The sequence below is a fragment of the Lepidochelys olivacea genome (assembly GCF_965140295.1).
Source record: "Lepidochelys olivacea isolate rLepOli2 genome assembly, chromosome: 1".
NCBI classification, from domain to species: Eukaryota; Metazoa; Chordata; order Testudines; family Cheloniidae; genus Lepidochelys; species Lepidochelys olivacea.
In genome coordinates, this window is record NC_140411.1 from 28,116,587 (window position 1) to 28,129,587 (window position 13,001).

The window sequence follows — 13,001 nt, forward strand, 5'->3', positions numbered from 1 at the left end:
GGGGCGCGAGGGAGGGTTTTGCTGCGTCCAGCCCCGCCCGCCCGCAGCGCCTTCTGCCGGGGAGGCAGCGGGGGAGTGGGCGCGGGGCGGGGGCGCGGAGCCCCTTAAAGCCCTGCCCGCCGCCGAGCACGGCTAGTCGCCTGAGCCGGGTCAGCCGGGGCGTGAGGCAAGGCGGCAGCCGGCGCTGCCATGCCGAGCCCGGAGCGCCCCAGCCCGTGCTAGGAGCAGCCGGGCCGGGCGGGAGGCGGCGGCCGGGGACGCCCGGAGAAGGCGGCGGGGGCGTCCGCGATGCTGGAGAATGGCTCGCTGAGGAACTGCTGCGAGCTGGGCGGGCGAGGGGGCTTCGGCTTGGCCGGGCGGGAGGCGGCGGCGGCGGCGGCCCGGCGGCCGGCCTGGGTGGGGCCGGCGCTGTCCAGCGTGCTGATCTTCACCACCGTGGTGGACATCGTGGGCAACCTGCTGGTCGTCATCTCGGTCTTCAAGAACCGCAAGCTCCGGAACTCCGGTAAGGGGCGCGGGGGGCGAGCCGGCTGGACGGGGCCGCCTCCGGGGCGCTTTCAAAGCAACACCTGAGCTCCGGCGTAGCCCTTCCCTGCCCCGCCCGTGGGGGCTCCGGCCGGACGCGATGCTAAACCCGGCCCTGGAGCCTGGCAAAGCGTCGTGTAATCTTTGCGCCGCGTATAATTCTTTGGGCACCAGTGCATAGGCTAATAACATAGCGTTTAATGATTTAACTTAAAGCTTTTCCCAAAACTGATCAAGAGGGAAATCTCTTTGTAGAGATCCAGGCTTGTCTAAGTGTACTTTGGGCGGGAGGCGGTTAGAGAGAGACTGACTCAGTTCACGGTCCCCCGTTTTATCAAAATCACCGTCATCTTTATATTTATTAAACAACGTTTTCTGCCTCCTGACTGGTCATCCTTAACCAGGAAACAGAAAATAAAGGAGATTTATGAATCGTGTGTGTGTTTATTTCTTGAGGTGATGTTACTGATAAACTTTCTGTTTCTCTCCCGCTTTATTCAGTTTGGGGTTAGCTAAAGATGCAGGTGGCTAGGGATTTGTTTGCCCTATAGAACTAGACAGGGGGAGGAAATAAGGGGTACCCCGCTGGGACTGCTCTGCCATGCATCTTTTAGAATTGCGTCCCATTGTTGTGGTGTGTTATGTCCTGGTGTATAGACTTTTGTTATACCATCTACCATGCTGCCTACAGTCAGCCAAACTAGAGTTCATTTATAAGGTGCTAAAAAGTTAGATTGTTAGTTTACTACTCTTCCATTACATCCATGTACCTATTTCTCCCTGTTTATTTCCCCACCCCACCGTTCCTCACACGTTCTTGTCAACTGCTGGGAATGGTCCACTTTCATTATCACTCCAAAAGGTTTTTTTTCCCTCCCTCACTCTTGCTGGTAATAGCTCACTCTCATTACATGGAGTATAGTAACACCCATTGTTTCATGTTCTCTGTGTATATAAAATCTCCCCCCTCTGTTTTCAACTGCATGGAGCTGCTGAAGTGAGCTGTAGCTCACAAAAGCTTATGCTCAAATAAATTTGTTAGTCTCTAAGGTGGCACAAGTACTCCTCTTCTTTTTGTGGATATAGACTAACACGGCTGCTACTCTGAAGCCTGAGCTCCTTACAGTTCCCCTTACAAGCAGTTCCGGGATTGCACTGGTACTTCGGATCTTCAATAACATTATTTTATGGTGTGACAGTGCTAAGTAACAAAACTTTGTCAAGAACAGCTCTAAGTTAGACGCATGTATCTAGAGCCTTGCTATAAACGCTCCTTTTGTTAGTAAAATATAGTTAGCAATATACCCTTATTAAAGTACTTTAAGCATACAGGGCTATTTCAGGGAGGTTCAATTCTTTTGCAAAGGTTTTTTCAGTGTTTTCTTGTTTCACATTCATTGTGGATAGTTCTGGAACTGAAGGGAATTGAGGAAAAGTCAGTCCTCCTGTTAAATACAAAAGATAAAGTAGTGTGTAAAGAGATGAAGCTTCCTTTCCTTCCTCCCCATTGAGGATGCAATACATTAAGACAGATTTTATTTGCTATAAGAAAGGCTGAAATAGCTCTTTATCTTGTTTATTAGTTTACCTAGTACAAAGGGTATTCTCATAGTTCAGCTGAAGCATAAGACTTTTACAAACATCACTTCAGATGTGTGTGAAACTCTGGTTTCTGTAACTTGACAGTAATAACTGCTGAAGATATACTAATTGGATTTGAATTGAACAGTAGGAGGAGCTAGAACTAGGTTACTTTTGCTTTTCAAAGAAAAATGCTTCTTTAGGACCTGGAGATGCATGAAATTGGAAATAATACAATATACACAGCTATCATTACTATTCTGTTACCATTTGGTCAATACTTAAATACTATTATATTTTTTTTAAAAAAGGAATCTAGCCTTTATCAGTGGGGAAAAATAAGCCAAAGGGACAGAAAAATGAAAATATAGAAATAGAACCAGGAAGGTATTGAGCTGAAAAATAGAGGATGCTGAGTTTTAATCTAAAAGCAGTTTTCTTTTAGCAAATGACTGTTTAGTCATCAATTGCTTAGTAACTTGATAACATGTTTATATGTATATTTAAGGGCAGGATGTGGCTTAGAAAGTCATATAATATAGTATGATTAAAACAATATGCTTCTATTGAGCTTTACTCCATGTAGATGTCTAATTAGTTAGGAGGAAGATAATGACATTCCTACATATTTTAAAATTCCTCTTATTACACTGAGGGCACCTGCACCTCTGCTGATGAGCAAATACTGTAAGTGGGGAGGGGAAAAAAAATCACAGCAACCTACCAGTCCTTAGACAAATAGGTCTATCACTAATCAGAGTCCATAGATATGAATCACTGTAGCTTTGCATGACCCAAAGACTGAGAGAAGTGTCAGTTCTGACTCTGAATAACCCTGGGAATACCTTGCTTTGACTAGTGCCCATTGGTTGATGAAAATGAATAGATTTTTGTTCACTCATCTTTGAGAAGCTCAGATGGATAGAAACATCAAATCAGAGGAGGAAGCATGATCAGGAAGGACTTCTGTCTAGGTAGGCAGATATGGTTTGCTTCATTCATTTTACAGTGCAAAGAAGTTACTGGTGAATGATAGTTAGAAGCAGCTTACATTTAAGTATCAAAGTGCATAGTGGTATCATAAGTTGTCACTAGTGACAAGCATTATTTCATAATAGAATTATTAATGCATATTATTAGGTCCAGTAGTGCCCATAATGTGCTAGTAACAGTTTACAATTCATGAGGCCAAGCAACATGCCGAGGATCAGAGAGAGGGACACCATCAAAATATTTATTTTGAATATACATATTCTCTTAACCTTAAATATTCGTCTACATATGACTGTCCCACAAACTCATTTTTAGGCATTATGGAAGAAATGACTCGATGATAGATGGGGGGGGGAGAAGGGGTAGAGGTAGGGGTAGGTAGTGGCTTATGTGTCAATTCAGTCAGATTTCCATGAATAGAATGCAGAGTGAAAGAAGGCGTGAACATGGCTGGGGGAGAATCAGAGAAATGAACATTCCAGACTAACACCATTAATGGAGTAGTGGAGAAGGTGAGGAATGCTAAGAACCAATTACTTTGGAGGTGAAGGGAAGAAGAGAGAAGAGGCAGGAGTTGGAAAGATAGGTGAGTCAAGAGATGACTTTTTGAGGAGACTGGAGCATAGAATTATAGAATCAGAGAAATGTAAGGCTGGATAGGACCTCAAGAGATCATCTAGTCCAGCCCTCTGTGTTAAGGCTCTTTTGGAGCCTACCTATCCTTATAGTTAGAAAGATTTTCCTAATATATTAATCTCCCTTCCTGCAGATTAGGCCCATTATTTCTTACCTGACCTTCAGTGGAGATGGGGAACAATTGATCACCATCCTCCTTGTAACAGCCCTTCACATATTTGAAGACTTATCACATTCCCCCATCTTTTCTCAAGTCTAAATATGTTCAGTTTGTTTAACCTTTCATCCTAGGTCAGGGTTTCTAAAATTTTTTATCATTTTTGTTGCTCTCCTCTGGACTCTCTCCAAATTGTCCCCATCTTTCTGAAAGTCTGGTGCCCAGAAGTGGACACAGTACTCCAGCTGAAGCCTCAGTGTCAGTAGAATGGGACAATTACCCTGTGTTTTACAAACACTACTGTTAATACAACCCAGAATGATAAGCCTTTTTCACAACTGCGTCACATTAACACATTCATTTGTGATCCACTACAACTCCCAGATCCTTTTTTTAGTAATACTACTACCTAGCCACCACATTTTATAGTTGTGCATTTGATTTTTCTTCCTAAGCATAGTACTTTGCACTTGTCTTTATTGAATTTTATCTTGTTGATTTTGAGCATCTTTGTAATTGTGAAGGGAAGGAGCAAAGGCAAGTCAGATAGTGAGGAGGATCAGGAAGCGGCAAGAGTGGATGTCAGAGACAAGAGGGGATGGGATCACAGACAGTGGAAGGGTTAGAAGAAGAGAGCAGGCCAAAACTTTGGCGTAGGTGACGGGGTAAAGGAAGAGAGGGTGCTGATAGGGAGGAAATAGGAGGAATTTTGGTCACCACTGTATAGAAAGATGTAGAGAAACTGAAAAGGATCCAGAGGTGAGCAAAGATGATCAAAGGGATGGAATGCAAGCTTTATGAGCAAAGAAGCCTGGGTATGTTTAGTTTGGAAAAGAGCAGATGGGGGAGGGGAGGGAAGGGGAGAAAGACATGATATTAGTCTTCAAATACTTGAAAGGCTGCCATAAAACAGATGGAGAAAAATTGTTCTCTTGCCACAGAAGATAGGACAAGAGGCAATGGGTCCAAACTACAGCATAGCAAATCTATATTAAATCTCAGGATAAACTTCTTAACTATAAGAACAGTAGGACAATGGAACAAACTGCCTCAGGAAGTTGTGAAAGCTCCTTCACTGGAGGAATTCAAAAGGAGGCTGGATAGCCATCTGTCTTGGATGGCTTAGGCATAAATACTGCATCTTGGCAGGGAGTTAGACTAGATGATCCTTCCAGTCCCTTCTAACTCTATGGTTCTATGAATCGGAGAGACCACTTCAGATCTTAACTACCTTCTCTCTGAAAAAGCTGGTAAACTTGTGTCTGGAGACAGAGGGAGAGTTTTAGGGTGTGAGCTGAAGGTTGCAACTAAGTGTGGATTTGTGGAATAAAGAACTCAAGCTCAATTACTTTAATATCACTAATAACTTTCTCTTCAGGAATCAGGACACCATTATGTTATATTCTCCCAGATTCAGACACTTGTCTCAGGTTTTATACTAAGATCCTGATAATTACAAAGTGTTTAATTATGAATCATCCACCATACAATTAAGGAATGATCAAAAGCAAATCTGTTTCGCAGCTTTTGTACAATGTGAGGCTCGCAGAACTGAGTGAAATAAAATGTCCCATTAGCCTTTATATAGAAAAGTGTAGGTTGGTATTCATGTTCAGCAGAAGAGGAGAGTGAAGAGACTGTGGGGCATTGGTAGGACTGATGTTTTTAGGGCCTGATCTTTGTCCTGCTACATTGGGAGTTTGGGCAGCATTACAACTGCAGGCTTGACGTACATACTAAAGTCTGTTTCTGAATTATGCTTGGGGGAAAGGGAGTGAATTTGTGAAGGCTTTTTCTACTAATTCATATCCTAATTGGTATGACTCCACACCACTTATCCAGTTATGCAACTCTAACCAGCCTTTTTGTACGATCCTGAGCAATTTCTGATTTCTAGAAATGATTTAATTTACAGAAATTGGTGCCTTTTAGTGTCTAATTTTGGAGGGGAAATAATTTTATCCAACTTGTTGCAAAGTTAAACAAAATTTCATATGTGGGAATGATCAAATAAGTTAGCTTGTCCTATCTGTTTGACATAATGTACTTTCAGAAGTGACTAACAATTTTGGGTGCCTCAATTGTTGTGTGCCAAACTTGAGAGATCTTTGAAGGGGCCTCATTTTCAGCTGATCACCCTAAAAAAATCAGGGCTCATTAAGGTGTCCCAAGTTACCCCAAATCACAAGTCACTTCTGAGACTTTCAGTCCATATTTATATAGACATAGATAACTCTACTATTCCAATACCAAACAATAGGTAAGAGAGTAAAACCTATGGTAGGGAACTCTACAAGGAGCTCCATATTGGAGGGGGGCAGATCAAATCAAGAGAAATTCAATGGAGTTATGCCAGTGCATAATGGGGAAGAGATCAGAATCATGCCCATTATCTGGAAGAAGGATGGGCAACTGGTAGCCCATTGGTCATTGTCAGATCTTTTTTATTTGGCCCCGTCAACCAGAAGAGACTAGGCAGATCTGCCAGCACCTGGAGTGAGAGAAGGGGAAAGGCTCTGCTGGCATGGGGCAGAGGACAGTGAAAAAGGGTGAGAGGCGGCTCTTTCCACAGTCCAGAGGAAGAGGGAAGGCTGCTCTGACACCTGCTGGAGTAAGGGAAGGAAGGTGGCAGCTCTGGGATGGTGCTGGTGGACAGCGCCTGGGGTTAGCATGTCCCCACTGGTAGGGACCAGGGCAGGAGTGGTGAGAGTGTGCAGGGGCTGATCTGTCTTCCATGAGATCGAGTTTAATATATGCATATAATGTGATGTGGCCTGGCAAGGTGGTGGTGGTGCATAACTCACTGCTCTGGTGCATGTGCTTGCACCAGCAGCCAGGTGAGCTGCCCTGATTGTGATAGCTCAAAGGATTTTAATGGCCCTCTGCTACCGTAAAGTTGCCCAACCTTATCTGGAATGTAAGCTCATAGGATAATTTAGGACAGTGGTACCTTCTGACTTTTGGCAGGGAACCTTTTGCTAGCCTTGGGGCACTGCCAAAGGCTGTATTCGTGAGCATTGACATTTGGTCCAGTGGTTAAAGCACTTGCCTAAAATTAGGAGATCTGGCTTCTGATCACTCTTCCACCATAGATTTCTTGTGTGACTGTAGACCAGTCACTCATCATGTGACTTTTTTCACACATTGAGCAACGTAGCTAACTTTTAATTGTAGACCCAGACCTCAGACCCTCAGTTCCCCCATCTGTAAAATGGGGATTATAATACTTCACTACCTCAGAGAGATGTTGTAAGGATAAACAGATTGTAAAGTGCGTTGAGATCTAGTGATAAAAGTACTGTATAAGAGCTAGTTATTATACTAATGCAATGTTACCCACTCAACATTCTTTTCTCCCTCCATTCTTACCCCCTCCCCCCCCCTCTCTCTCTATATATATATACACATATGCTCATAAGCGGCACCTAGCACAATGGAACTCTGATCTTGATTGGGGTATGATGCTACTATAATATGAATAATAATTCCACTTTCCTCCATTCTTCCTGCCCCCCCGCCATCAGAATATTGGTGTATACAGTCATGTAATTATACACACACGTCTATCTCTACAGAAATATCTATTTCTGTAATCTGTAAACGTACACACCTGTATAAAATAAAACATTCCTGCACATGGTATTTTAACAATTCTGGCATTCAACTTCCTACTAAATAAACTTTAAAAAATGTAAGTGTCTTGTGCTTTTGTTCTTCACATTCCCTTTTCTCATCATTCACACCACATTCCTTCCTTCTTTACATCTGGGTGTATATTAACCATTTGTAGCCTTTCCTTTTTCCTCATCTCTCTTCTTTTTCCCCCTGCATTGTGTTCTCTCCCTCATTTTCCATGTTGTCTCTAACATCTGCTCTTTGCATCTCCTCTCTTTTCCCCATCCAAGGCTCTCTGCGCCTCTCCTTCCCTACCCACTCAATTGTACTGCTACTCTTTTCTAGCCACCCCCTGTTTTCAACTAGGGTGACCAGATGAAATGGACAGAATATCGGGACACATGGGGGAAGCAAAAAAAAAAAAAAAGTGTCTGGAGTGGCCAAAGCCGGAATATAGGGACAAATGGCATCCCGACTGTGCATCGGTCGGGACATGGGACAAAGAACTAAAAATCGGGACAGTCCCAATTTTATCAGGACATCTGGTCACCCTATTTTCAACATCAGTCTGTCATCTCACCTCTACATTCCCCCGATGTATCTCCTTCATTCACCCCTTTCCATCCCCAAAACTCTGAAGCCTTACAGCATTCTGTTTCTCTCTCTCCTTTCCCTTCACCAGCCCACTTTCTACCCATCCTTAGTAAACTAAACACAGTACATCTCTGTCATCCGGGAGGGGAGAAGATTCCCAGTGACATGTTCTCTTCCATTTGAGCTGGTTCAAAAAGTAACTACAGTTGCATCACTGATTTTGAGTCATTAGTTTTAATGACCATTAGGTGCCTAAATACTTTAAGATCTAGGCCTAACTGACAAGGACTGAAATCTTTGCCCTTGCTCAAATCTTTGTCAATGAGATTTTTACCATTAACTTCAAAGGGTCAAGATTCTATGATTCTAAATATCAGGGTTGGACGGGACCTCAGGAGGTCATCTAGTCCAACCACCTGCTCAGAGCAGGACCAATCCCCAACTAAATCATCCCAGCCAGGGCTTTGTCAAGCCTGACCTTAAAAACTTCTAAGGAAGGAGATTCCACCACCTCCCCAGGTAACGCATTCCAGTGTTTCACCACCCTCCTAGTGAAAAAGTTTTTCCTAATATCCAACCTAAACCTCCCCCACTGCAACTTGAGACCATTACTCCTTGTTCTGTCATCTGCTACCACTGAGAACAGTCTAGATCCATCCTCTTTGGAACCCTCTTTCAGGTAGTTGAAAGCAGCTATCAAATCCCCCCTCATTCTTCTCTTCCGCAGACTAAACAATCCCAGTTCCCTCAGCCTCACCTCATAAGTCATGTGTTGCAGTCCCCTAATCATTTTTTTTGCCCTCCACTGGACTCTTCTTGTAGTGTGGGGCCCAAAACTGGACACAGTACTCCAGATGAGGCCTCACCAATGTCGAATAGAGGGGAATGATCACGTCCCTCGATCTGCTGGCTATGCCCCTACTTATACATCCCAAAATGCCATTGGCCTTCTTGGCAACAAGGGCACACTGTTGACTCATATCCAGCTTCTCGTCCACTGTAACCCCTAGGTCCTTTTCTGCAGAACTGCTGCCGAGCCATTCGGTCCCTAGTCTGTAGCGGTGCATGGGATTCTTCCGTCCTAAGTGTAGGACTCTGCACTTGTCCTTGTTGAACCTCAGATTTCTTTTGGCCCAATCCTCAAATTTGTCTAGGTCCCTCTGTATCCTATCCCTACCCTCCAGTATCCTATCCCTACCTCTCCTCCCGGTTTAGTGTCATCTGCAAACTTGCTGAGGGTGCAATCCACACCATCCTCCAGATCATTTATGAAGATATTGAACAAAACCGGCCCAAGGACTGACCCTTGGAACACTCCACTTGATACCGGCTGCCAACTAGACATGGAGCCATTGATCACTACCCGTTGAGTCCGACAATCTAGCCATCTTTCTATCCACCTTATAGTCCATTCATCCAGCCCGTACTTCTTTAACTTGCTGTCAAGAATACTGTGGGAGACAGTGTCAAAAGCTTTGCTAAAGTCAAGGAACAACACGTCCACTGTTTCACCCAGTGATAACAATAGAATCCACTTCAATGTTGCTGGAGAAGGGTGTGTATCAAAAGTTAACACTTTGACCAAACTTCCTTTATTTTGTGCCAAATACTCAGCTGGCATAAATCAGCATAGCACCATTACAATAAATAGAGTTATGCCAATTTACATCTGCTGAGGATCTAATCATTTATATTTTTTAAAGAGGAAGCTAGTCAAAAAGACCCTAACATTGAAAATAAGGACAATAAAGTCCTTAGACTCAACACAGAGGTTGATTAAAATAGCCAGAGTAGAGTCATAGAAGGCATACATACCCTTAAACTGAAAGGAGAGCAAGAAAGAAACAGAGTGGAAATCCAACCCAAGTGAAGCCAACAGAAATGTGTATAAACTCTAGCAGGTAACACAGGCTGGAAATCAGAACGTGAAGAGGGAATTTGAGGAACAGAGACGTACAACCAAATAAGATTAACAACATTTCTCAAAAAGGGTCCTCTCCTTTTGGGCCCAGAGGATAACCTCTTGCATAGTATTTTAGCATTCTGGGTACAACTGTGACCTGCAAGTACAAAGGCATTTGAGAAGCAAAATATTGTCCATAGACTTCAGAAGCACAAAAAGTTTTGATCCTAAAAACAAAATGAGCTGGAAAGGAGATGTGGGTCATATTGTTAATTATTAGTACCTAGAAGTCCTATTCATGTTCTTCCAGCTGGTAGAAAATAGTACTTAGTATAAAAAAGAGCCATCACAGGACAGCTCTTGGACAATGGCTAGATGGTTCCAAGATCAGGGACCATAAAATAGCACCTGAGCTGCACCAAGTGTGTCTCAGACTCAGCCCAGGATCTGGCCCTTTATATATTCCACCCTATCCCTTGCTCCCTCCATTCGTATTTAGTAGCTACAAAGTCATCTCAAAGAAGCGCACTCGTCCATCTCTTCTTGTTACTAGTGTCAGATAATTGTCAGAAAAACATACAAAACTGAACAAACAGGGCAACTTTAGATGGTTTCAGGAAGAATTATGATAAATATTTTTAATATTTTAAAATATTTTTATTGAGCATTCTTAACTGACAGGCTAAATCGTACCTTTTGTGTCTGTAGACCTTTTGTAATGAATGATGCAAGTCACCAGTGAACCATGTTGTTGAAACTGTACATTCTGAGGCTATAAGCAATATTTATGGAGCAAAATGCTGGCTTCATTCATCTTTGTCTTACAAAGACTGTAATCATTGTTTCCATGACACTTCAAACTTGGGGGAGAAGGAATGTTTTCTACACTAGAAGAACAATGAGTCCTATTAAATCCTCCAAGCCAGGGCTCTATATAGCCATTACTTAGAGGCAGTGAATCATCAACTTGACCACTCTACATATATATTGCATCCCTTCCTATTACTCTGTCTTTAGAGTGTGTATTTCTCAGGGCAAGTGCCATGCCTTCTCTGTGTAGAAATCTCTTAATGCTGGTAGCACCCATGATATTAAGGGTGGCATATTCAAATAGCCTATGTGACTTAGGAGTAGTCAGGACATTGTGCTCCTAAATTACTTAGGTGCTTTGGAAAATCTTGCCCTAAGTGCATAATAATCTCAGCTCTTCAGAGACTCATTTTTAGTTGGGCTTTCTGAGAAGATCATGCTGCTGTCTAACAGTGTCACATTCTCACATTTAGGGGCAAAGTAGCTGCTCACTTCATATCATATCAGACCAAATCCTGGTTGCAGCAGTGTCTAGATCATGGAGCTTACACAAACTTCCTGGGTGGGCTCTTCAGCTGTGGATACCGATGTTGAAGTGGGGATAGGTCTGGGAACAGCCTTACGTCAAAGCCAGGGAGAAAGAGCAAATGGGCCCTCTGTCCTAAAGTAGCATCTTCTAGATCAGTGGTTCTCAAAGCCGATCTGCTGCTTGTTCAGGGAAAAACCCTGGCGTGCTGGACCAGTTTGTTTACCTGCCGCGTCCACAGGTTTGGCCAATCGCAGCTCCCACTGGCCACTGTTCACTGCTCCAGGCCAATGGGGGCTGCGGGAAGCAGTGCAGGCCAAGGGACATGCTGGCTGCCCTTCCCGCAGCCCCCATTGGCCTGGAGCGGCAAACCACGGCCAATGGGAGCCGCGATTAGTCAAACCTGCGGACACGGTAGGTAAACAAACCGGTCCAGCCCGCCAGGGGTTTTCCCTGAACAAGCAGCAGACTGGCTTTGAGAACCACTGTTCTAGATGAAAGAAGTAGAGTTTGATAGCCCTGGAGACTGAAAAGGGCCTAACTCTGCAATTGGCCTCCAGCTCAGCCCTGGAGCCAGCTGCTCCCCACTCAGCTCTGGAGCTGCAAGACAGCAAAAGCGACCTCCAGGAGCAGTTCTGGCAGCTAGACAAGCCAGAAGACATGCCCTTATGTGCAGCTGAACAGTATGTGGTACCAGGTCAGCAGCATGTACCTGAAAAAGAACACCTGGGGAAGACCCCACCCCAGCCAGGTTGGACAGGAAGGATCTGGAAGCAACTGATGCTGGGCAGAGCAGAGATAAAAAGCAGCAAAAGACCAGGGTTAGTTAAATTCAGAGGGCAGGTATTACGAAGGACAAAAGCATCCATTCCCAAACCATGGTCCTCACAGACCCAGCCAGAAGGCACCCCTCAGGACAAAGAGGATTCAAAGAAGCCCTACAGTGTCCAGCAGATGAAGTAGTAGTACATTGCTAGAGAGGGGGAGGAAGAGGAAGGGGAAGGAAGTGGGCTGGAAGGAGGCTCCTTGCAAAATGAGGGGAAACAGCTGGGTGGGGAGCCCTGTCAGACAGGCATGAAGACCAGGTCCTGTGCCGAGAAGCCAGGTTGTCCAGTGTTGCTCCCATAGAGGACCAGTGGTCCCTGGAGCAGCACATGTGCCTTCATGTGACCTATGCACCACCACCTTCACTGGGCACAAGAAATTGCAGGCCCACCAGCTCAGCCACAACATGGGGCAATGATGGTCCCAGATCCAGCAGCTGACCAGTGCTGCTAGGACCAGGCAAGCCCAGCTGGTGCCAGGATCAGGCAGAACAACCTCCAGACCAGCTTGTCCACATCAACCTACCTGGGGCAGGTTTCAAAGAAGCATCCTCTGCCCACCAGGCCCCACCTTGACCGGGGTCAGAGGAAAATGGCTATCCTTGCAGTATCTCATCATTGGCTGATGAGGGACTCTGTGCACATATCCAGTCTTCCATCTCATGTGCTGACCTTAAATAGGTATGTGGCCCTTTCCTAACTCAGTGTGCTTAAAAAGGAAACTAAGTGATGTTTATTTTGGGTTGTCCATTTGCTCGCATTGTAGGAAACAGCTTTGTAAGAGGTATCTCCTCTGTGAGCTGCCTTCATGCTGAATGTGTCTAGCTGCTACACTCC

The 13,001-nt window shown here is 44.5% G+C and overlaps 1 protein-coding gene across 1 annotated transcript in view; it reads left to right on the plus strand.

The window, feature by feature from the left end:
- Positions 1-288: 288 nt before the first annotated feature.
- Positions 289-13,001, plus strand: part of MTNR1B (melatonin receptor 1B) — a gene marked incomplete at both ends in the record, with an annotated part of 52,608 nt that continues 39,895 nt past the window's right edge. Inside the window, one exon of the mRNA XM_084618621.1 lies at positions 289-505. Within this exon, the coding sequence (XP_084474747.1) occupies positions 289-505 (217 nt within the window). The remainder of the gene's footprint in view (positions 506-13,001) is intronic.